Source organism: Myotis nattereri, assembly GCF_964212035.1.
Source record: "Myotis nattereri genome assembly, chromosome: 3".
In the NCBI taxonomy this organism is placed as follows: Eukaryota; Metazoa; Chordata; class Mammalia; order Chiroptera; family Vespertilionidae; genus Myotis; species Myotis nattereri.
Window position 1 is genome coordinate 188,868,418 of NC_138077.1, and position 24,357 is coordinate 188,892,774.

At 46.0% G+C, this 24,357-nt stretch overlaps 1 protein-coding gene and 1 pseudogene across 2 annotated transcripts in view; one reads left to right on the forward strand and one right to left on the reverse strand.

Annotated features, from left to right (window-relative positions):
* Positions 1 to 173: 173 nt before the first annotated feature.
* Positions 174 to 24,357, reverse strand: part of ZSWIM5 (zinc finger SWIM-type containing 5) — a gene marked incomplete at its 5' end in the record, with an annotated part of 103,845 nt that continues 79,661 nt past the window's right edge. The window contains 8 exons of the mRNA XM_081085836.1: positions 174 to 3,034; positions 3,715 to 3,796; positions 4,274 to 4,437; positions 17,745 to 17,902; positions 19,002 to 19,137; positions 19,340 to 19,600; positions 20,995 to 21,132; positions 21,678 to 21,824. Of these exons, the coding sequence (XP_080941962.1) occupies positions 2,172 to 3,034; positions 3,715 to 3,796; positions 4,274 to 4,437; positions 17,745 to 17,902; positions 19,002 to 19,137; positions 19,340 to 19,600; positions 20,995 to 21,132; positions 21,678 to 21,824 (1,949 nt within the window). The 3' untranslated portion in view covers positions 174 to 2,171. The remainder of the gene's footprint in view (positions 3,035 to 3,714; positions 3,797 to 4,273; positions 4,438 to 17,744; positions 17,903 to 19,001; positions 19,138 to 19,339; positions 19,601 to 20,994; positions 21,133 to 21,677; positions 21,825 to 24,357) is intronic.
* Positions 11,697 to 12,546, forward strand: LOC308516939 (protein PIMREG-like; annotated as a pseudogene). Its single transcript has one exon. The product of its transcript is annotated as a protein PIMREG-like (transcript).

A 24,357-nucleotide genomic window follows, 5' to 3' on the forward strand; every position in this document is an offset into this window, starting at 1 on the left:
GAGCTCTGGAGTGGGGTTTGGTGTGGCAGGCGATTCATTTGTCCTCCACATCTTACACCACTAGAAATCCACTGTGCGATAGGCCCAACCAGCTCCCTGTCCCAGCCAGGACAATGCAGAAGAGAGAGAAGAGTCCCATTTATTGAGAGAACACAATTTCTGATTTTACAAAAATCTTTTCTGTGATCCATGATTTATTTATAGAAAAGCACTGAGTTCACATACTTGCTAAAAAATGGCAATCGTGATACAGAAATGGGAGTGGCTTTTTTTTTTTTTTAAACCAACCTGTTGGGCTGAGAGGTTGTAGGGCCCGTGGCTGAACAGTAAGACTTCATTAGCCACAGATAGCAAATACAACTTACTGGTTAGTGTGGAGGGGGGGAAAGAAGGTGAAACAAACAGTTCGTCAAAGAAAGGAAAATAGAGCAGACAGGTCCTTAGTTCACACTCTAGCTATACCACCCTTCCTATCACACCCCATCCCCTACTCAGGAACTAAAACATAAAATAGTAAACACCAAGACACTGGCATCCAAATGACTCTTCGGAATGCCCTTGCTACCTCCTAATTTCAGGCTGAGCATAGGGGCAGGAAGGTAGCAGGAATGTCATACATTGTGGAGGTCAGCCAGGGCTAACACAGGGGTTGCCCACTAGGGCTAGAAACTAGTCAGAAAGGGAAAGGCCAAATGTATCCCAGCCCCAGCCTCCAAATCAGTAACCAATGGGACTGTGACCAAAGCAGGCAGAGGAAGCTTGAGGTAGAGAGGCAGAGGGAGAAAGCAAGTGCAGGGTGAGGAGAGAACTGGAGCTGAAGAAGCCACCCTTAAGATAGACTAGTGATTAGAAGCTTGTTTGGTGAGAGAATAAAGGAGGCACAGACGTAGGGAACATGTTTAGCTGGTGAGAGACTAAGAGGAATTGGGAAGACAGATCTGGCAAAAAGAGAAGAGCCACATCCATGCAGATGCTCAAATATAAATTCACAAACATACCTACATGTTGAAATATACACAATTACACATGTAAAGATGCATCAATGGAGAGCAAGCATACACACAAACATGTTTATGCACATGAACTCATGTGTGCCCAGATACACACTAAACATGTATCAACATGAACACACACACAGATAAGTATTCCTACATGTTCACAAAAGTGTATACCCTCACACAGAGACCCATAGTCCAGCACACAGACATGTATTCACACAGATACACATATGTGCACATACAGGTATGCACAGATATATATATCTGCATACAGACACATGTACTTAGCCATACTGATACACACACACACACACACAATGAGAGATGAAACCAGACACTAACAATGGTGACCAGAGCAGATGAACAGTATGAGCTCAGTGGCCTCCCAGACCTCCACCTGCTCCCTGATCTTGTTTCTCAGGAGCTCAGCAGGCTCCTGGAGGCTGGGTGAGGCAGGAGCATGAGCTTCAGTGTCCTCATGGCTTCGTGCAGCCAAGTCTAAGTTCAGTCCTGGCCCAGCCCCTGACTCACCATGTGGCTACAGCTACCCCTTCTGTAGGCTGCAGTTTCTGCATAGACTAGACTTGGGATTTATTCTAACTGGCGTTTTTCTCCCTGCCACTTGCACTCTGCCACTGCCAACAGTATATACTCTGCAATGGAAACCTGAGAAATGGTGTGAGTCTCCTCAGAAAACAAGTCTACCTTCCCACCCACAGCTTCAAGTACCCATGAAATTAGAACCAGAATTATAAATAGTTACAACTTTACAATGTAATTGGCAACACATATACTATAATATTTACAGTACCATACATGCTTCTGTTTCTCTGGTTAAGCAATCCCTGAGATGGAACAGTGTTCTGTGTTTGCCAAGGGAGAGAGGGCCAATGCCCAGGACACACGCAGGATATAGGGGCGTGAGGTGGCATGTTGTAGAGTTTCTGATCGATCTGCAGGGCCCAGCTCCTCCAGGAACAGTGGGCTATACCGAGAACCTTGCCAAGGCAGGTTCAGGCCAGGGTTGGACTCTCCCCATGCTTAGCCCTGTGGTCCTTTGTTCAGCCACAGGTGCTTAGGGTCCTCTCAGGGTGGACGAATGTTTCAGTGTCCTTGGCCTGACCGGATGGTACCGGGAGCCCAGGCTGCCCCGGCAGTGGGCTGTCTGCTTTCTCAGCCAAAGCGCTCTCGCACCAGCAGCATCAGCTTCTTCTTGCCTTTGTAGATTTGTTTGAGGTTGTCGATGAATTGGGCGAACTGCAGGTGGCCATCCTGTGGCAGCAGGAAGGTCTCCCGAGCCTTGCTCAGAAACTCAATAAACTCTCCGTAGTGACGAGGGCTGATGTGTGTCAGGCGTGAGTGTGTAGTGTTGATATAGGCATTGATGGTGGCATCCAGCAGCTGGCGCAGTGGAGCTTTGTCAGTGGACATGAGCTTTCCAGAGCTGCGGCGACCTGGGATGCCAGCCAGGCCAGGTGCAGTCACCGTGCAGCGCCGTAGGATGTCTGAGAGCACTGTGGCACAGTGCACGCTCTTCACCACCAGGGGAATGAGGGCCGCCAGCTCATTCTTGCCCAGAGAGTGGCTGAGGGCACACGCCCAGAGCACATCATTGATAGCTGGATGGGTGTCCTGGTTGTAGGCTAAGTTGAGATGGCTCATGGCCAGTGAGGCCAGCTTGAAGGCACGTAGCGGGTAGCCACGGAGCTCCATGTAGCGGGCGATGGTGAACAGCTGTGAATGGGTCATGCCACCAGCGGCAGCATCAATGGCGATCTGGTAGGCTGCCTCAAAGGCGATGTGGTCTTTCTCACAGAGTGTAAGGGCTGACAGGGCACAGCTCTGTGGATCCTTCATAGCACACTGCAGGGCCAGTGTGCGAGCACAGCTAGCCAGCTCCTCCCGCTGTGGATAGTCAAGACTGAGGCGCAGGATAGTGGTGTGGGATACAGCTGTGGCAGCCACAATGCTAGTAGCCTCGGTGGGGGTGAAGAGTGTGTACCAGCTCTGCAAGATGCTCACCAGGGCCCGCACACCTGTCAGGGAGAGCCTGAGCTCAGCTGTGGCCATCCGGGTCCCGATCCACATCTGCCCAGATTACCATTTGGGGTCAGAACTTGCCTGCAGAGATGAGTTTTCCCTTCTCCTCAGCAGCCTGGAGATGATCTGAGGCAAACCAGGGCAAGGGGAGCATCCCGGATGGCCAGACCCTGTTCCATTCCTTCCTTCCCCTGGTCAGAGGACTAAAGGTCTCAGCAGATGCTCTTAGCCCATCACAAGGACGGAGCGGCAGAGCCCCAGATCTGCCTGGGGGTTCTAGCTGAAGTGGGGCCTCTCAGGGTAGAGTCTTATGCTGGGCTTTGGGCTCTAGATGGGGTCCTGAGCCTCCAAGTTGTTTTGGGATTTCTCAGAAGTATGGATAGGGACTGGGACCAAACCACCGGGTCAACTATCTCGCAAGGGTGCACTTGAGTACTGGTGGTTGACAATTCATTCTCTCAGATGTCTCTGATCAGAGGGACAAAGTGCTGCTGACATCAGGATATAGTCCAAGCAGAGAGGCAGAGCCTGGGCCAGCTGGGGCTACCAGTGGCCCCATTCTTTCTTAGGTCATCAGTAACAGGAATAGGAGGGCTCTAATGATTTGTTGTCCTGTCCCAAGAGTAGGGCCCAGGAACTCCTTTACCCTGGGAGTAGAGGGAGGTGGAAGACTCACCCACTTCTGTAGCACAGGTCACCAACCACCGCACCATCTCCCGGCGCCTCCAGTTAAGGGTTGATAAGGTCATTCTCATCACCTGGGCAAAAAGAGACATTTCCAGTGAGTTAAGCATATGAACTTTCTCTCCCTATTTGCCATTTCTTTATGCAACAAGTATTTATTAGTGCTTTAAACAGTCATCATTCCCTTGATAAGTACAGACAGGTTTGTTTAATTTCAGCCCCACCTCCTACAAAACAGATAAAGGCTTCACTGATGACCTCTAACAAATAAGGTGCTATTTACCACACCTTGCTTGACTTGGAGGAATGGGAGTGCGTGGGAAGAAGACCCGGACCCCGTAGATTCTAAAGCTATGTTGCTTCTGGACTTAACTTCAAAATGGAGCCCGATTTATAGAGTTCTTACCTTGTGCCTAGGCTAGAAGTTGTGTTCAGGGGACACAGAAAGAACCAGATTTGGCCTATGCCCAGTTCCCCTCAGATCTTATCCTCTGTTCATGGTCCCTCGGTCAATTACCAGACTAATGCCGGGAAGGCCCACTCCTCCATACCTGTAACCCCAGCTCCAGGGCCACGTTGAGCAGGGTGCTGTCAGTACTGCTGTCGGTGGGGGTAGCAATCTTGAATGCATCTTGGGCCAGTTTGAAGATGAGGGAGGAGGAATGGATGTGCTTCTGTATTGCTTCCAGGATTGTTCGGAGCCTCAAAGTGTCTCCTATAGGTGCCGAGAGAAGGGGCAGGGATAGGGTTTTCTTTTTTTTGTTTGTTTTCTTTTCTTTTTCTTTTTTTTAATAGTTTTTAGTTTTTATTTTATTGATTTTTTACAGAGAGGAAGGGAGAGAGAGAGCCAGAAACATCGATGAGAGAGAAACATCGATCAGCTGCCTCCTGCACACTCTGTGCCTGCAACCAAGGTACATGCCCTTGACCGGAATGGAACCTGGGACCTTTCAGTCCGCAGGCCGACGCTCTATCCACTGAGCCAAAACAGTTTTGGCGATAGGGTTTCTTTAAAGTTTCTCCGAATGGCCCACTGATCACCACAGGTACTGGTTGAACTGGCTGCTATCAATTCACTGAAGGCTACACCCCTTCTGGACAATCAAGCTCTGTCTCCACTGAACCCAACACTGGAGGCTGCTTTCCTCCCAAGGCGCCCACGTGTATTCACTTCTCTCTACCCTTTCATCTGCCTCTACCCCTCGCCCTCCTTTTCCTCAGGCTCTTTACGTCTCAAATAATTTTCATAAACATCTGAATTTTGAGCTGCTTATACAGAAGACAGAAAGCAATATTATTGCCAAAAATGTATGCCAGTCCCATTGTTTGCCTCCCTGGAGCAAAAAGAAGCTGGGCTAGCACTTCCTATTCAGTACGAGGGCACAGAGTTAAGGAATACTCCACAGGAAGGGCATGTACACCATCAGAAGTGAAATTCACTGCATGAAGGCAGTCTGGTGTATGGAAGATTGGTGTATCTTGTAAAGGGGTAGTGTTAAATAAAGACGGAACAAAAAGTAGGTGCTACGTTTTACAAAGAGGTATAGTGGTAAAAATATATAGGCTTTGGAATAAAATACAGTGGAAATTGAACCTAGTTCAGCCATTTACCAGCTCAGTTACTTCATCTATAAAATGGAAACCATAACCTTTTAGGGTTGTTGTGGGAATTAGAAACAATTTGTGAATAGGTAATATTCTATTCAACTTTTATATAAAAAAAGATAAGTAGCAGTGTGTGTATAGTGTATGTGTGTACATACATATGAATAGAAAATGAATAGAATATTTATACGAACGTCTGAGTGGTAGTTATCTTTGGGTGTCAGGATTATGGGAGAGATTACCTTTTTGCTCTGTCAGCTCTAAAAACAATTTTTAAAATTAATAAAATTGAGCATAGTACAGAGTTACCATATACCCCATTTCCCCACTTGCAGTTTCCCTTATTATTAACATTTTACATTAGTGTGGTACATTGGATGAACCAATATTCTTACGTTATTAATTAAAGTCCATAGTTTACATTAGGGTCCATTGTGGTTGTACAGGTCTATGGTTTTTGACAAATGCACAGTTTCATAATCCTCCGTTACTGCATCATACAGAATAGATTCATAGCTCTAAAAATCTCCTATGCTACACCTACCTATTTATTTTTCCTTATTCTTCCTGTGACTACTGATCTTTTTACTGTCTCTATAGTTTTTCCAAGTACAATGCCATGTACTTGGAATTATAGTATGTAACATTTTCAGACTAGTTTCCTTCACCAAGCAGTATACATTTAAGGTCCCTCCACATCTTTTTGTGGCTTGATAACTCATTTCCTTATATTGGTAAACTAGAAGCCCGGTGCACGAATCTGTGCACAGAAGGGTCCTTAGGCCTGGCCAGCTGCTGGCTGGGGCCTTCCTTCATTCCGCGCCGCCCCCTGGTGGTCAGTTCACGTCATAGAGAGTGACTGAACTCCCGGTCTCCTGGTGAAACTCCTGAGGGGACACTGCATATTGGCCTTTTATATATATATAGATAATATTCCATTGTATGGATGTATCTTAGTTTATCCATTCACTTTTTGAAGGACACCTTGGTTGCTTCTAGTATTTGGCAATTAAAAATAAAACTGCTGTAAACATTAGTGTGCAAGTTTTTGTGTGGACATAGATTTTCAAGTCATTTTGGTAACTACCTTGGAGCACAATTGCTGGATCATATGGTAAGACTATGTTTAACTTTGTACACAACTGACAAACCAACTTCCAAACTGGCTCCAACTTTGCATTCCCAATGAGAGTTCCTGTTGTTCCACATCCTCGCTGATGTTTGGTGTTGTCTGGGTTTTGATTAGACTTTCTAATAGGTATGTCGTGGTATTGCACTTTTGCTTCATTTCTTTTCCCTAATGACATATGCTGAGCATCTTTTCATATGCTTGTTTGCCACTTCTTTATCTTCTTTGGTGAGGCATCTGTAAGTGTTTGGCCAATTTTAAAATGCAGTTGTTTGTTTTCTTATTGTTAAGTTTTTTATTTTTTTTTATTTTATTGATTTTTTACAGAGAGGAAGGGAGAGAGATAGAGAGTTAGAAACATCGATGAGAGAGAAACATCGATCAGCTGCCTCCTGCACATCTCCTACTGGGGATGTGCCCGCAACCCAGGTACATGCCCTTGACCGGAATCGAACCTGGGACCTTTCAGTCTGCAGGCCGACGCTCTATCCACTGAGCCAAACCGGTTTCGGCTTCTTATTGTTAAGTTTTAAGTGTTAATTGTATATTTGTGATACAAGTCCTTTATCAGATAGTGTTTTACAATATTTTCTCCCAGTCTGTGGCTTATCTTTTCTTAACAGTGTTTTTCATTGAGCAGAAGGTTTACATTTTAATGAAGCTTACTTATCAATATTTTTCTTTCATGGATTGTGTTTTTGGTATTATTGTATCTAAAACGTTATTGTCAAACTCAAGGTCACCTAGAATTTCTATGTTATCGTCTGTAAGTTTTATAGTTTTGCATTTTATTTTATGTCTATGATCCATTCTGAGTTAATTTTTATGGAAGGTGTAAGGTCAATGTCTGTATTCATTTTTTTGCATATCGATGTCCAGTTTTTCCAGTACCAATTGTTGAAAAGACTATTCTTTACTCCTTTGTCAAAAGTCAGTTGACTATATTTGTGTGGGTCTATTTCTAAGCTCTCTATTCTGTCCCACTTACCTATTTGTCTGTTATTTTGCCAATATCACACTGTCTTGATAATTACAGTTTTACAGTTAAGTCTTAAAGTTGGGTAGTATTAGTTCTCCAACTTTGTTCTTCCTTAATACTATGTTGGTTATTCTAGGTCTTACGCTTTTCTATATAAACTTCAGAAATAGTTTATCAATATACACAAAATAACTTGCTGGGATTTTGGTTGAGATAGTATTGAATCTATAGATTAAGTTGGAAGAACTGACATAAAAATAATATTGAGCCTTCCTCTCCATGGATATGAAATTACCTATTTAGATCTTCTTTGATTTCTTTCATCAAAGTTTTATAGTTTTCCACATATAGATATTGTATATATGTGTGTGTGTGTGTGTGTGTGTGTGTGTGTATATATATATATATATATATATATATATATTTTATAATATTCTTTATTTCAGTCAGTGTATGCTTAATTTCTAGTTGGTTCTTTATCACAACATCGAGGGTCTCATTATATTTCTTGAGGATCTCACTACATTTATCGGCAGTTTTTAGAACATTATTGAAAGACCTTAAAAGTGTGGTTTTGAGCTCTATATCTTCCATTTCTGACATCTGAGTCCTGTTTCTTTGTCTCCGCATTTTTTATGCTTGATATTGTATATATTTTCTTATATATATAAACTAGCTCTAACTCAGCGCTTCTACAATCATGGTGAGCATAAAAGCCATCTGAAGAATTTGTTAAAACACAGATTCATGGGATATACCTACGGAGTGTTTGATCCAATAGGTCTGGAGTTGGGTCTGGGAATTTGCATTTCCAACAAGCTTCCAGGTGAAGTGATGCTGCTTGTCCACTGATTATATTACTTTGAATAGCAAGGCTGACTTATTTAGACTTTTATCCAATAAACTTCCAATGTAAGTAATGAGACTATATATATCTGTTGCAAGTATAGACTAAAACAAAAAATAAACATTTAGCCTTAGCCGGTGTGGGTCAGTGAATAGAGTTTTGGCCCTCTGACTGAAGGGTCCCCGCTTCAATTCCAGTCAAGGGCACATTCCTGAATTACAGGCCCAATCTTGGCTCTATGTCAGGACGTGTGAAGGAGGCAACAGATTGATTGCCTCACTCACATTGATGTCTCTCTCTCTCTGTCTCTCCCTCCTTCTTCCACTCTCTAAAAATCAATGGAAAAATATTCTCATGTAAGTATTAACAAAAAATAAATAAACAAACAAACATTTATATTTTTTCTTCATTGGGAGTAAAATTTCTTGGTCACAAGTTCAGAAGTAGAGTGTGTGGAATAGTGGTCCAAGAATAATCCTATCTAATAAAAGAGAAACATGGTAATTAGCCGTATATCTGCTACCCTTCCCATTGGCTAATCAGGGTGATATGCAAATTAACTGCCAGCCAAGATGGCGGCCGGCAGCCAGACAGCTTGAAGCGAACATGAGGCTTGCTTGCTTCAGTGACGGAGGACTCCAACGTTCCCTGCCTGCCGCTGCTGGCCTCTGAGCTTGCAGTTTGAAACATTGTTACAAATATAGAAGCTAAACAAAACCCCAGAAACCTGCTTTCAGCCAGCCAGGATCTCAGAGCTGGAGTTGAAACAGTGTTTCGATTATAGAACCCAAACAAACCAGATACCTGCTTTCAGCAGCGGAGGCCTAAGAGCTGGAGCCAAGCCTCAGAGCTAAAGCTGGCCCAGAATTTAAAAAAGAAAAAGAGAAAAAGGAGCGGTTGGGAGCTTCAGTCCCCCGCCAGCCTGAAAACAGCCCTCAGCCCCTCACACAGGCTGGCCAGGCACCCCAGTGGGGACCCCCACCCTGATCCAGGACACCCTTCAGGGCAAACCAGCTGGCCCCCACCTGTGCACCAGGCCTCTATCCTATATAGTAAAAGGGTAATATGCCTCCAAGCACCGGGATCAGCAGAGCCGCAAGTCCTCCCGGCACCGGGATCAGCATGACGGGGCAGCGCCCAAACCCCCTGATTGCTCTGTGGCTCTGTGTGTGACAGGGGGCGGGGCCACAACCTCCCTATCTGCCCTGCTCTGTTCGTGACAGGGGAAGGCACCCCAACCCCCTGATCAGCCCTGCTCTGTGCCTGATGGGGGGAGCTCTCCAATCCCCTGATTGCCCTGCGGCTCTGTGTGTGACAGGCTGTGGTGCCCCAACCCTCTGATCGGCCCTGCTCTGTGTGTGACAGGGTGCGATGCCCCAACCCCCTGATTGGCCCTGCTCTGTGTGTGACAGGGAGTGGCGCCGCAACCTCCCCATCGACCCTGCCTTGAGTGTGACAGGGGGCAGTGCCCCAACCCCCCAATCGGCCCTACCCTGAGCGTGACTGAGGGTAGCATCACAACCTCCCGATCTGCCCTGCTCTGTGCATGATGGGGCGGTGCCCCAACTCCCCAATCGGCCCTGCTGAGCCCAACCAGGGACTGCACCTAGGGATTGGGCCTGCCCTCTGCCACCTGGGAGCAGGCCTAAGCCAGCAGGTCGTTATCTCCCGATGGGTCCCAGACTGCGAGAGGGCACAGGCCGGGCTGAGGGACCCCCCCTCCCCCCCCGAGTGCACAAATTTTTGTGCACGGGGACTCTAGTCCTATATAATAAAAGCCTAATATGCTAAGTGTCTGGTTGTCCGTTCAACCGATCAAAGTGTAATATGCTAATGATATGCTAAGGCTGCTCAACGGCTCGCTATGACGTGCACTGACCACCAGGGGGCAGATAGTAGACTGGTCGACCAGTTGCTATGATGTACACTGACCACCAGGAGACAGATGCTCTGACCAGTAGGTTAGCTTGTTGCTGGGGTCTAGCGGATTGGGACTGAGCAAGACGGGCTGGACATGCCTTGGAGCCCTCCTGTGGTCCCACCCCAGCTGGCCAACCTCCTGTGTCTCTCCCTGGCACTGATAGTGCACCAGTGGGGTCCCTTGGCCTGGCCTGTGCCCTCTCACAATCCAGGACCCCTCAGGGGATGTTGGAAAGGTGGTTTCAGACCAAACTCACAGGCCAGATAGAGGGACCCCACTGGTGCACGAATTCGTGCACCGGGCCTCTGGTTTAATTATAGTTTTCTTTCATTCTAGCTTGTGTGCAATGAGCTCATGTCATTGGTAAAGATTACTGAGCCAGTTAGAAAATATCTCTGATTATAATGTTTTTTGTTTATATATTAAAAATAAGTTGTAAACAACTTTGAAACATCTTCAATGTTGACTTTTTCTAACTTTCAACCTGTGCTTAGAGTCCTTAAAATCTTGTTTGTGCATCAATCATTGCTAATTCTTTTTTTGATTCAATTTAATTTATTTCAATTATTTTTTTTAAATAAATTTTTTATTGATTAAGATATTACACATGTGTCCTTATCCCCACGTTACCCTCTATCCCCCTCCCCCCCCCCCCCCGCTCATGCCCTCACCCCCCCGTTGTCCGTGTCCATTGGTTAGGCCTATATGCTTGCATGTAAGTCCTTTGGTTGATCTTTCCCCCTTACCCTCACCCTCCCCTACCTTCCCTCCAAGGCCCGACAGTCCAATCAATGCCTCTCCGTCTCTGGATCAGTCCTTGTTCATCAGTTTATGTTGTTCATTATATTCTACAAATGAGTGAGATCATGTGGTATTTATTCGCTCTCTAGTTCCATCCATGCTGTGGCAAATGGTAAGAGTTCCTTTTTCTTCTTCCTCTTCTTAAAGAATACCTTTCAGCATTTCATATAATGCTGGTTTGGTGGTGATGAACTCCTTTAGCTTTTTCTTATCTGTGAAGCTCTTTATCTGACCTTCTATTCTGAATGATAGCTTTGCTGGATAAAGTAATCTTGGCTGTAGGTTCTTAGCATTCACCACTTTGAATATTTCTTGCCACTCTCTTCTTGCTTGCATGGTTTCTGTTGAGAAATCAGCTGACAGTCGTATGGGTACTCCCTTGTAGGTAACTGACTGTCTTTCTCTTGCTGCTTTTAAGATTCTCTCTTTGTCTTTTGCTCCTGGCATTTTAATTATGATGTGTCTTGGTGTGGTCCTCTTTGGGTTCCTTTTGTTTGGGGTTCTCTGCGCTTCCTGGACTTGTAAGTCTATTTCTTTGACCAGGTAGGGGAAGTTTTCTGTCATTATTTCTTCAAATACATTGCTAATTTTTAAAATAAAAGAATGCAGGCCAGAACAGAGCTGTTTCAGCAGCACTCTATACATGTTTGGGACTAAGGTTTTCATTAAAAATTATTTTTAAGATCTGGCAGATGTGGGAGTTTTGGGGTCCTAGTGAACAGAACAGACTTTTGGCCAGGCAGACTGCTTCTAGGTGGCTCGGCGTGAGCACCTCTATGCACAGGAGATCTCTCCAGGACCAGGAGAAGCTGGAGGAGAACCATATGCTGCACCTGCAGCTGGCCATCTGGAGGCCTCCAGCAGAGCCCTGAACTCCCTCTGCAGACAGTTCCAAAGGAGGCAGCCCTGAGAGCAGTCAGCTTCAACCTAGGGGTAGGCCCCTCCTGGAAACACCTGGAAAACCCAGCAAGAGCAGCAGGGCCTCCAGGCTGCATGCTCACTCAGCTAAGAATGCCCTGGGTGCCATGTTCCAGAGAATCCAGGAGTCCTGCCAAAGTGGCACGAAGTGGCTGGTGGAAACCCCAAATCCAGGACTGGGAAGAGAGACACAGGGCAGTAGCACCCCCCAGCGCACAGCCTGAGCCAGAGGAGCACCCGGATTTCTGGAACGGGCCCTTCCCACTCAACTCCGGGCCCCTGGGAGCGGGAGCCGCACTGCAGCTCCACCCATTGTGGAGGTCCAGGAGGGAGGCCGCCTTCTGGACCCACTCCTCCTTTACAGAGCCCTTCTGCTCCCCCCATGAATTCGACAGTGAACAAGAGCCTGTGGGGTCAGGAATCCAGCGGCTCCAGAAGTTGTCCCAGGAGCTGGAGGAGGCCATTACAGCTGAAGAGAGCGGTGATATAACTGTTTCTCCTTCGAGACTGAGGACAGTGCCCTTCAGGTAACACCCTCCTCCTGAGCATCTTTCCGTCCAAGCATCTTCCCCAGCAACCTCTTCCTCCTCCTCTCCTCCTCCTATATGAGCACGTGTGCGTATTTGGAGGCACATTAAAGAACCGAGTCTCTTGGAGGAACCCACAGAGCTGACGCCCAGCAGAGTGGGAAGAGTGAGGTCTTCCTACCAGCTCGGACTGGAACTGTTGACCTCACTGACTCACCACCTTCCAGCTCCTTGTCCTGGGGGAAAGCTTGGTGTCCTCACTCCCCCTGTGTGCAGCACAGTGAGGGGCAAGAAGAGAGCTCTGTCTTACAGGAAGTGAGCCATACCTGACCCCCACGCTCCCACATGTGGGATCCTTGCCTCCCCTCGAGTTCCAGAGGAAGCCCCCAGGAGTTGGCAGTGCCCATGGGCCACTGCTAACAAGGACCTGACTAACAGAGGCCCAGGCAGAGGCTGGTCAGGGGACTCTGCTCTCCTGAGCCCAGCAGAGACAACCTGCCACAGCCCAGGGGGTGACTCCTTATAGACCCGGCTCCTGGGTGCACAGCTCCTGTGCCTGCTCCACAAGAAGGAGTGGGAGAGATATCCAGGCTGAGACCTGGGGCCCACGGGAGCCTATTGATGTTCTCAGCACCAGGCACTGTGGGTGGCAGGGAAGAGTAGCTGGCAGGGAGGAGTACCACTGCTCAGCAATTTCTGCCCTTTGTAAATTATTTAGAAACTAGAGGCCTGGTGCACAAAAATCTGTGCACTGTGGGGGGTCCCTCAGCCCGGCCCATGCCCTCTCGCAGTCTGGGACCCCTTGGGGGATGTCCACCTGCTGGCTTAGGCCCACTCCCTGGGGGATCGGGCCCAAGCTGGCAGGTAGACATCCCTCTGGCAGCCCGGCAGCCCTCGGGGGATGTCCATTTACCAGCAGGAAGCAGACCTAAGCTGCAGTCGGACATCCTTAGTGCTGCTGAGGAGGCGGGAGAGGCTCCTGCCACCACCGCTGTGCTGGCAGCTGTCAGCCTGACTTGTGGCTGAGCAGAGCTCCCCCTGTGGGAGCGCACTGACCACCAGGGGACAGATCCTGCATTGAGCATCTGTCCCCTGATGGTCAGTGTGTGTCAGAGTGACCAGTCATTCCCAATCGTTCTGCTGTTAGGGTCAATTTGCATATTACCTTTTTTTTTTTATATAGGACTAGAGGCCCGGTGCACGAAATTCGAGCACTGGGGGGTGGGGTTCCCTCAGCCCAGCCTGGCCCTCAGTCCGGGAGCCCTCAGTGGATGTCCTACTGACGGCCACAGTCTGGCAGCAGAGGCTCGGAGCAGGCGTCCCGTGTGTGTGTGTGTGTGTGTGTGTGTGTGTGTGTGTGTGTATGTGTCTGCTGGGGCCTGCCCCCAGCTGCGCCACGTAGGGTCAGAGCAGTTGCCATGTGTGTGTGTGTGTGTGTGTGTGGCTACACTGTGGAGGCTTGGAGCAGGCACCCCTCTCTGTTGATCTCTCAGGCTCCTGGCCTCCACTGCATGTTGTACTCTCTCTTGAGCTGTGGCCAGGGTGGGGTGCTGCCTGCAGGCTGCCCTTTCCTGCTCTGGGATCGCCATGGCGACCCAGGAGCAGGCCTTGCTGGGTGCTGCCTACAGGCCGCACTTTCCTGCTCACCAATCACTGGATCGCCAGGGAACCCGGGGTCAGGCCCTGCTGGGTGCTGCCTGTGGGCAGCACTTTTCTGCTCTCTAATCACCATGGGGTCCCGGCTGGGGGCGGGGCTTAGGCGGCATGGGGTTTAGGCAGCACACAGGGGTCCCGGATGGGGGTGGGGCTTAGGCGGCACATGGGGGTCCCTGATGGGGACGGGGCTTAGGCGGCACACGGAGGTCCCGACTGGGGGCAGGGCTTAGGCCGTGAGGGGCTTAGGTGGCACACAGGGGTCGCGGCTGGGGGCAGGGCTTAGGCTGCGTGGGCTTAGGTGGCACATGGGGGCCCCACTGCCCAGGGCTGCACACAGGGCCCGGATGGCAGCTCGCGCTGCCCTGCCCTGCCTGCAGTATGCAAATTAGCCGCCATCTTTGTTGGCGGCTAATTTGTATTTCGTGCTGATTAGCCAATGGGAGGCATAGTGAAGGTACGGTCAATTACCATCTTTGTCTATTATTAGATAGGATAGAGGCCTGGTGCACGGGTGGGGGCCGGCTGATTTGCCCTGAAGGGTGTCCTGGATCAGGGTGGGTGTCTCGCTGGGGTGCCTGGCCAGTCTGGGTAAGGGGCTGAGGGCCATTTTCAGGCTGGCCAAGCCCCCTGGCGACGGAAGCTCCCAGCCTCTCCTTTTTTTCTTTTTTTTTCTTCTGGGATTTATTTACCTTCTATAATTGAAACTTTGTTGCCTTTTGCGGAGGCTAGAGCCAGCCGCGGGAAGCTTGGCTTCCTCCATCACTGGAGCAAACAAGCCTCCTGCTCGCTCAAGCTACGTGGCTGCCGGCCACCATCTTGGTTGGGTTAATTTGCATACAGCCACTCTGATTGGCTGGTGGGCGTGGCTTAAGGCATAGCAAAAGGTACGGTCAATTTGCATGTTTGTCTTTTATTAGTGTAGATTCTGCCTTTTCATTTTATTAGAAAGAAATCAGGGTCTAACTTCCCTCCATAACGTTGTTTTTCCATAATAAAGACTCTTTCTAACAGACTGACAAATCTCAGAGGGAAGGCTGGAGGATGGGAGGGATTAACCACAGAATTTATATGCATATATGCATAGCCCTTAGACACAGACAATAGTGTGGTGAGGGTCTGAGAGGAGGCAGGGGTAGGGTGGAAGAAAAAGGGGACATCTATAATACTTTCAACAATCATCTTTAAGCCCTGGGTGGGTGGCTCAGTTGGTTGGATTGTCATCCTATGTATCAAAAGATTGTGGGTTCGATTCCTAGTCACCTCTATCTGTATCTTTTACCTTTTCTAAAATGAGCATGGATTTTGGGGGGACAATAAGAAGATACAACATAAAGGTATTTTTAATAAAAAACACTTTGAAAACTCCATGTATTACCTCATATCAGAAAAATACTTAGAGTCCATGGTAGCTAGTATTTTATTATAGCTTCCCAAAGGCTTATTTTCATTTTATATACATATACATATATATCCTATCTAATAATAGACAAACATGGTAATTAACCGTACCTCCGACACGCTTCCCATTGGCTAATCAGGGGCAATATGCAAATTAACTGCCAACCAAGATGGCGGCCGGCAGCCAGGCAGCTGAAGCGAATAGGAGGCTTGCTCGCTCCAGTGATGGAGGAAGCCAAGGTTCCCTGCCTGCCGCTGCTGGCCTCTGAGCTACACTCTAAGAAACAATGTTGCAATTATAGAAGCCAAACAAACCCCAGAAACCTGCTTTCAGCCAGCCAGGCCTCAGAGCTGGAGCTGCAACAGTGTTTCAATTATAGAAGCCAAACAAACCCAGATACCTGCTTTCAGCAGGCGAGGTCTCAGAGCTGGAGCTGAGCCTCAGAGCTAAAGCTGGCTCTCAGTTCCAGTGACAGCCATAGAAGGTAAATAAATCCCAGAATAAAAAAAAAGAAAAGAAGGAGAGGTTGGGAGCTTCAGTCACCCGCCAGCCTGAAAACGGCCCTCAGCCCCTCACCCAGACTGGCCAGGCACTCAGTGGGGACCCCCACCCTGAAGGGGGTGTGACCAGCTGCAAACAGCCATCATCCCCTCATCCAGGCTGGCCAGGCACCCAAGCGGGACCCCCACCCTGATCTGAGACACCCTTCAGGGCAAACCAACTCGCCCCCACCCGTGCACCAGGCCTCTATCCTATATAGTAAAAGGGTAATATGCAAACTGACCCAAACAGCAGAACAACTGGGAATGACTGGTCACTATGACACACACTGACCACCAGGGGGCAGACGCTCAATGCAGGAGCTGCTTCTGGTGGTCAGGGTGCTCTCACATGGGAGGAGCTCTGCTCAGCCACAAGCCAGGCTGATGGCTGTCAGTACAGTGGTGGTGGTGGGAGCCTCTCCTGCCTCCTCAGCAGCGCTAAGGATGTCCAACTGCAGTTTAGGCCTGCTCCCCGCTGGCAAGTGGACATCCCCTGAGGGCTACCGGGCTGCCAGAGGGATGTCTGATTGCTATCTTAGGCCCAATCCCCCGGGGAGTGGGCCTAAGCCAGCAGGTGGTCATCCCCTGAGCAGTCCCAGACTGCGAGAGGGCACAGGCTGGGCTGAGGGACCCCCATCCCCACCGAGTGCACAAATTTTTGTGCACCAGGCCTCTAGTGTGTGTGTGTGTGTGTGTGTGTGCATATATATATATATATATATATATATATATATATATATATTATTGATTTCAAAGAGGAATGGAGAGAGAGAGAGAGCAACAGCAATGATGAGAGAGAATCATTGAATGGCTGTGTCCTGCACGCCCCACCCTGGGAATCAAGCCCACAACCCAGGCATGTGCCCTGACTGGGAATTGAACTGTGACCTCCTGGTTCATTGGTCAATGTCAACCATTGAAATACAGGCAGGGCCCAGGGGCTTATATTCATTTTTCTTTGTGGTGAAACCTCAATAGTTAACAGGGAGTATGTGAGCTTGAAAGCCTGAGAGTCACTTTGGCTGCCTATCTTTTAACAGGACCTTGGAAAATCACAAACTCTCATATTTGTAAAGAGATTTGCAGCTCCATCTTAGCCATCATTTCATTGAATCTTCCAATGGTCCTAGGAGACTGATAGGTCATTGACAATGATCCCCGTTTTATAGGTTTTGAACCTGAGGTTTGGAAAGGTGAAGTGCCTTTATCATATGGATGGATAGATTTAGAAGTTACCTTAAAGATGATCTCATCCTATGTTCCCAGGATTCTATAAATAGTAAGTAGGGCAAAACTTTGGACTGGACCCAGGTGATCACTCTCATGACAGCAATCAAAATGAGAATCACTCAGTCTAAGACAGTGGTTCTTAACCTTCTGGCTCTTTAAATACAGTTCCTCATGTTGTGACCCAACCATAAAATTATTTTCGTTGCTACTTCATAACTGTAATTTTGTTACTGTTATGAATCGTAATGTAAATATCTGATATGCAGGATGGTCTTAGGCGACCCCTGTGAAAGGGTCGTTCGACCGCCAAAGGGGTCATGACCCACAGATTGAGAACTGCTGGTCTAAGAGGTCAAAGAAAGATGAATGGCTTCTCTTCTTCAGGAGACTACAGCCCAAGCCCTTAACAGGGCCATGACTGGGCTGGCATAGTGGGGGTGCTGAAGCCTGTGATCTATCTATGCTTACCTTTGGCAGCAGTCAGCATGGTGGAGGCCAGTTCACACTGCTGTGATTCCAAGTGTCCAAGTGTGAACCAACGAGGATAACGGCTGGGCACCACAGACACCATATGCTGAGGGTGGGAAGTGTCCCCGGTAGAAGTTGAGTTTTCTAGAACAGGTAACCTAGAAGAACCAGAAAGAGTCATTAGCCACCATCCAGACCCTTGCCATTTTGAGCCATCTTATAAATGCTTATCTTTGTAGTGAAGTAAATGAGCAGGAAAGGGTTAACTGAGAACTTTGAAGATTTAAAAATCTAGGGTACTGTACTCTATATGAGGTGAATGCCTAGATACTTGTAGAACTCAAGCTGAATAGTCACTGTGAATGGATCTGAAAGGCAGTTCAAAAGTCATATTTTTTTAATCCTCATTTGAGGATATTTTTCCATTGATTTTTAGAGCGAGTGGAAGAGAGAGGGAAAGACAGAGAGAAATATCAATGTGAGAGAAACACATTCATTGGTTGCCTCCTGCACGTACCTCGGTTGCAGGGCCTGGGCCGGGAAGGAGCCTGCAAACGAGGTATGTGCCCTTGACCAGAATTGAACCTGGGACGTTTCGGTCCATAGGCCGACGCTCTATCCACTGAGTCAAACCAGCTAGGGCCATAAGATTATTTTTAAAAGTATAAGAAATATATGCCAAGGAATCCTCAGCAGTTCTTTTCTGGTTGAGGTGAGAAGCTCTCAACCTTATGGTCTAACTAAAATTCTTCTGTATGGTCTGCTGCATCCTTGAGGTCCATCTGCCTGAACCAAAGATCCCATTCTAGTTTGGGAACAAGATGCTCATAGCTCATTGCTCTCAAGTTTAGTTTTAGAAAACCATTTCTACCTCCCTAGGTGCATCTGGTGACCTCTTCCTGGGAACCATGACTCAGTTGAGCTATGGAAAGGCTCAAACCCCTTCTCAGCCTGCTTAAATGGCCCCAGAACTGGAAGACTCAGGTCATGGGTGCTCCAGATCTATTAAAAACTCAGGGGCTTCTTCAGATGACCCACCAAGAGTAGAGCTAGGGACCAAGTGGGTCACTAGCAAGACATCCCAGATAGGAATTCTCGATCATATGAAAATATTTAAGCCATTTTAGGGCAGGCTTGGTGGTAGGTCCAATATAATAGATACGAAAGGAAAGTGATAAAAGTCAGATAAACAAAGAAAAAGAGCACCAAGGACTTCTACTTTGGTGGAGACAATTGGGCTAGGAAATATTTACCCACCTCATGGCACGTAAGGCTAATTTATAGGCCAGGTCTGGATCATGAGGCAGGAGAGCTGAGAACAAATACTTGGCAAAGGTATGCATAGGAACACTCTCTCGGTGAATGACTTCTCCCAGACCACTGAAGGGGCCTCCTGCAGGAAGAAGATAAGCCAGCCAGTTACTTACCTGTATGCTCCTATTTGCCAGCCTAGACTTGAACCCTAAGATCCCACATGTTTGCTAGCCATGGGAACCTTCAGTACACTTTAATGCCAAAAATGTTTCTGTACCTGTGCTCTATAATAGAGGAGCTCCCAGAGTCACAGATAAGACAATAGCCTCTTTTCTCCTTACCTTCTAGCAGTAAGAGGCACTGTTTCTGTAGGGTTTGCACCAGTTCATCGTCCAGCTGAAGCTCCTGGAGTCGACTCAGGAGCTGCTCTTCATTGCGGCACACCTTGTCCTGTGCGTAGAGGCCTTCAGGCATCACCCTCTGTTGACCCAGCCCCATCAGAGCAACTTCCAAGGCCAATGACAGGTAAGACTCACTGCTGTTTGGGCAGCCTGCTGCCATGGGTACATGCTGGTACACAGGGGGTCTGCTTTCATTCATATCTGAGGGCAACAGGTCACCAGATTCCTTAGGTCAGGCCCCGTGGATTCATCTGCTCCTCTCTCCCTCCCACTTTGGAATACAGCTTGGTCAGCAGCTGTCACAGGGGAGCTGAGTCAGAACCCCATGGCAGTAGGAAAAATATACCGAAAAGAAGTTACACAGAGCCACGAAGATTCCTAGCTTCTTCCTAATATATGACTGGCTGGGCCAGTTGGGGAAATATAAAAATCTTATACTAATCTTTTGCTAGTAATTATAATACCGTAATTACCTGTTTTTCTATCTCTTTCACTAGAGTGTGAGTATCTTAAAGGAAAGCGACTTTATCTCATTGCCCTAGGTATTTCCAGGGTCTGGTGTATAGGAGGATCTAAGTGTATGTCAGTGGTGAATAAACCCCAAGTGCAACCTCAGGCTTTGCAGATGCAAGTGTTACTGTGCAGATGAAACAGACCAAAGATGATGATTCCCTTTTAAGGGATGAGAAGGAAGGTAAGGGCAGCCCGAGCTTAGATTGGGGCCACCCTTTTTATCTTGAACCAGAGAAATCCAAATCCACCCAGCTAAACTATTACTTTTATAACACTTATAACTTCTATGTTACTATTACTTCATATATTCCACCTTTGGATTCAAAGTTTCAGAAACTTTGAAAAGTTTAAAAGTTAGAGTTTGGTTTCTTTCTTTTTCTCTTTCATTTACCTGGTAAGTATTTATGAACGACTATTAAATGGGAGGTCTTACACTAAGTGCTGGGATCATAAAGATAAGTCAGTCATAGTTTCTGCTTTCAAGGAGCTGACAGCCTAGTAAGAGATTCTCACTTGTAAACAAATTGTAATGCAGTGTGTTAAATACTATAATAGATGCATGTATACAATATAGTGATGGCATAAACGAGAGAAGAATCAATTTTGTCTCTAGTCCTTGCTACTTTGAGACGACTGAATAAGGTCCCTTCTATTTTTTGTTTGTAAAACTGGTATAAAACCAACATCATTAGGAAGAACGTTCAAAGGAAACAGAAGAATATTATACAATTGCAAGGGACACACACATTCTTGATGGAAGTTCTTTCCCACTTCCAGACTGCTCTGAGGACTTGGCCTTTGACTCCTGAAATCTCTCTACCTCTCATTTCCCTTAGATCACACTCTTTAGATATTCATGGGAAGTGAGAGGAGCAAAGGAAGGTGGCAAGGTAAAATGTGAGAGAAGGACAGGGCTAGTCCACAGGGTACAAAAGTAAGGTGGAAAAGAGAGGAAGCCTAAGGAAACCTCTCAGGGAAGGTGGATAAGAGAGAAAAAAGGCTGCAGGAAGGGTAGAACACATCTGGCAGGATGAAGAAGGCTACCCAGGACAATTCAGCTTGCCTCAGGCTGACCCCCATACCTGACACTTCCAGATAGCTATCATCATTCAGGCGGCAGGCCTCAGTTAAGGTAAGAAATAGGCAGCCAATGGGATCCAGGGGGTGGCCCACCCAGCCTTCCAGGTTTGTGATGGCTGTGGTTCCTCTCTGCAATAGTTCTGGAAAGAAGCAGGGCAGAGTTTTAGAGAATGATAGAGATACACTGCTCTCTGTCCCTGCCTGGGCCTCCTCGTCAGTTTCTTTCAGGACTTGGCCCTAAGACTCAGAGAAAGCTTCCCTCATTGTCTTGCCTTGGGTTGATAGGACAGGTCACAAGCTTCTCAGCCAGCTGCAAAGACTTATGGTCTGCATTTAGGCTCCCTAAATGGAGGTAGCCTAAGTGTCAGTTGGCAGCTCCCATATGTAGATACAGCTTTACAGTTTTAAAAGGGTCTTATATCAGATCTTAGTGGGCCTTCCAACTGCCTTCTGAGGGAGGCATGCTGGCATTATTATTCCCATTTTACAAAGATTCAGAGTAAAGTGAGACATTCCACATAGCATATAGCATGACCTAGAATCCCCTAGCCAAGCCAAACCATGAAACTTCATAAACATTAAGACCTACAACTTATAGCCACTGAGGATCCTCTTCAGCCTTAGCCTAAGGAGTTAGGATGGTTCCTAACAGCCTTAGAGTTAGAATGGCTCCTAATCACTGTACCTTTCTTCTGATGCTTGTAGATTTCCAGCTGCCGTTGCTGCTGCAACCTCAAAGTATTGATGATGGCCACCGTGAGTCTGAGGGCCTCTTTTGGATAACCATGGGAATGCAGGGCATCTACCCGAGCACAGGCTGTAGGCACATGTTCTACCAGATGAGAAGAAAATATTTTGTTTGTGTTAAATTTTCAAATTAGGAAAATTCATGCTTGAGAAAAGGAGTTCATGTTCTGTTCAATTCCTCAAATTCAACCTGATATCTACCATGTACCAGGAACTGTGTTATCTTTTAAGGATATAAAGTTGAATAAGTCACAGGCATTACCTTTAAAGAGCTACCCTGAAGTCTCAGGCTATGGTATAGAAAGGGACACACAACTAGGATAATAAAATATTGTACCTCTTTGTGAATATGTATTATGGGAATCCAGTGGAGGTAGCAACTAACTGACTAAAGGGAGAGGCCTCATTCATTTATTAATCCTACATTTCCTGAGAACCTATTATTTGCCAAATGAAAGTACAAAGATGAATAAGAAATAGCCACTTCCCTCAAAGAGCTAAAAAATGTTACATAAATAGATCATTATAAGACAGTTAAAAAGAAAAGACATGATAGGAATATATACAGATAGAAAATAATACTTGAGCTGCATTTTGTAGGACAAAGATTTAAAATAGGTAGACAAACAGGGAAAGGCATTCCTGGCAAAGGGAACTTATAAGCAAAGGCATATAAATAAAAGCATAAAAAGTATTCTATATAGCATCTTCACAGCATGACAAATAGTTCTGTGTAGAGTTAGGCTATGTGGCTAGAGATAGCCTGGAAAGGTAGAATCTGGAAGGTAAAGAGCTTAATGCCATTCTAAGGAGTTTGGATTTACCTAAGGGATGGATAATGGAGGACTACCAAAGGCTTGTAAATGGGCAAGTGATTATAATGACTTATGGCTTATTTTGTGATTTCTTTTAAAGAAAACATTAAAATTTATAAAAATAATTGCAGAAAATTAGAAAACATAGATAAGCAAAATATAAAATAAATATTAGAGATAAGCATTGTTTCCACTTTCATACATATATTCAGATTTTTCTATTCAATTTTAATTACAATGGGGTGATATAATTATTGTTTTGTAACTGGGTTTTTATACTTCACACAATGTAAATATTTTTCCATGTCATTAAATGTACTTCTATAACACTAAAAGTGATTATGTATCACTCCACTGAATATGTACTATTCACTGAGTCAATCAATTCCCTACTGTTGGATATTAGATTGTTTCCAATTTTCTCATCTGTATATTATTTATAACCATGCTCTAACAGACCCCCTAATTTTAGGCATATTTTTAGGTAATTATAGCTCAGGATAAATTCCTAGATGCAGAATTCCTGGATCAAAGGGTATGAATGTGTTTTAAAGGTTTTTGATAAGTATTGCTAAAATACCCTTCAGAAAGGCTGTAACATTTATACTCCTACCAGTAATATGAGAGTAGGTCTCTCTGCAACCTCTTTCAACCAAAAACCAATAGTCTTTATTTTTAAAATCCTTGACCAGTTGACAATCCAAAAATGGTAATTCAATGTTGTTTTGATTTGCATCTTTGTTTATTAATGAGGTAATTCTTTTTTTCACAAACTTGTTAGATTTTTTTTTTTAATATTAAAGATTTTATTTTATTTTATTTTATTTTTTTATATATTTTATTGATTTCTTACAGAGAAGAAGGGAGAGGGATAGAAAGTCAGAAACATGGATGAGAGAGATCGATCAGCTGCCTCCTGCACACCCCCTACTGGGGATGTGCCCGCAACCAACGTACATGCCCTTGACCGGAATCGAACCTGGGACCCTTGAGTCCGCAGGCCGACGCTCTATCCACTGAGCCAAACCGGTTTGGCCAAACTTGTTAGATTTATGTAGAAGTGCTGAATCAGAGAAGAGGGAAGATAATCAGAGGGAACTTCAGCTAGTGACCCACAGTGAGTTTGGCCAAGGCTTTAGAGTGAAAGACAGGGACATATCCAGATTCAGCAAGATCTTGAGCAAGACAAAGATAATGGGCTAAGGGATAGAGGTAGGGAAATGAAACAGATAATAAAAATGTAAATCATTAGTGTAAGACTCAGAAAATAAATCTATTTTAAAATAATTTCTCTTTTGTAATGGGCGTCCTTTAATAAGGTCAAGAATAGAATGATAGAAGGCCAGAAGATGATTTAAATTGACAAAGGAACAGCTTTATCCTGTTATGATGAAGGAAAGGTGGGAAGGAAGAAGCTTGGTGACAAATGCAGATTGTACCCTAGCTACTAGCACAGTGTAATTTAAGTTTCACATGTAGTGCGTTTTTAGCAAAACATAATTTCAGAATAGATTATAATCTTGCTCAGTAACTGTTGACTAAGGGAGCAATGAACTGATGTCTAATGGTTTTGGTAGTACTCTGAGATTTATTAACTCCTTTCCCCTACCAAAATTTAAATTACAGAATATAAATTCCTCTATTTGAGGTTATTGTACCTCAGCTGAGTACATACACCAAATGCTTAGCATTCACATAAATATTGAGGCCTGAATCAAGGCCTCAAAAGATATGCATGAAAATCGTCCCAATTATAGTTGTGTTGCTGGTACCGATGCAGATGGCTCATTCAGGCCAAGAGGT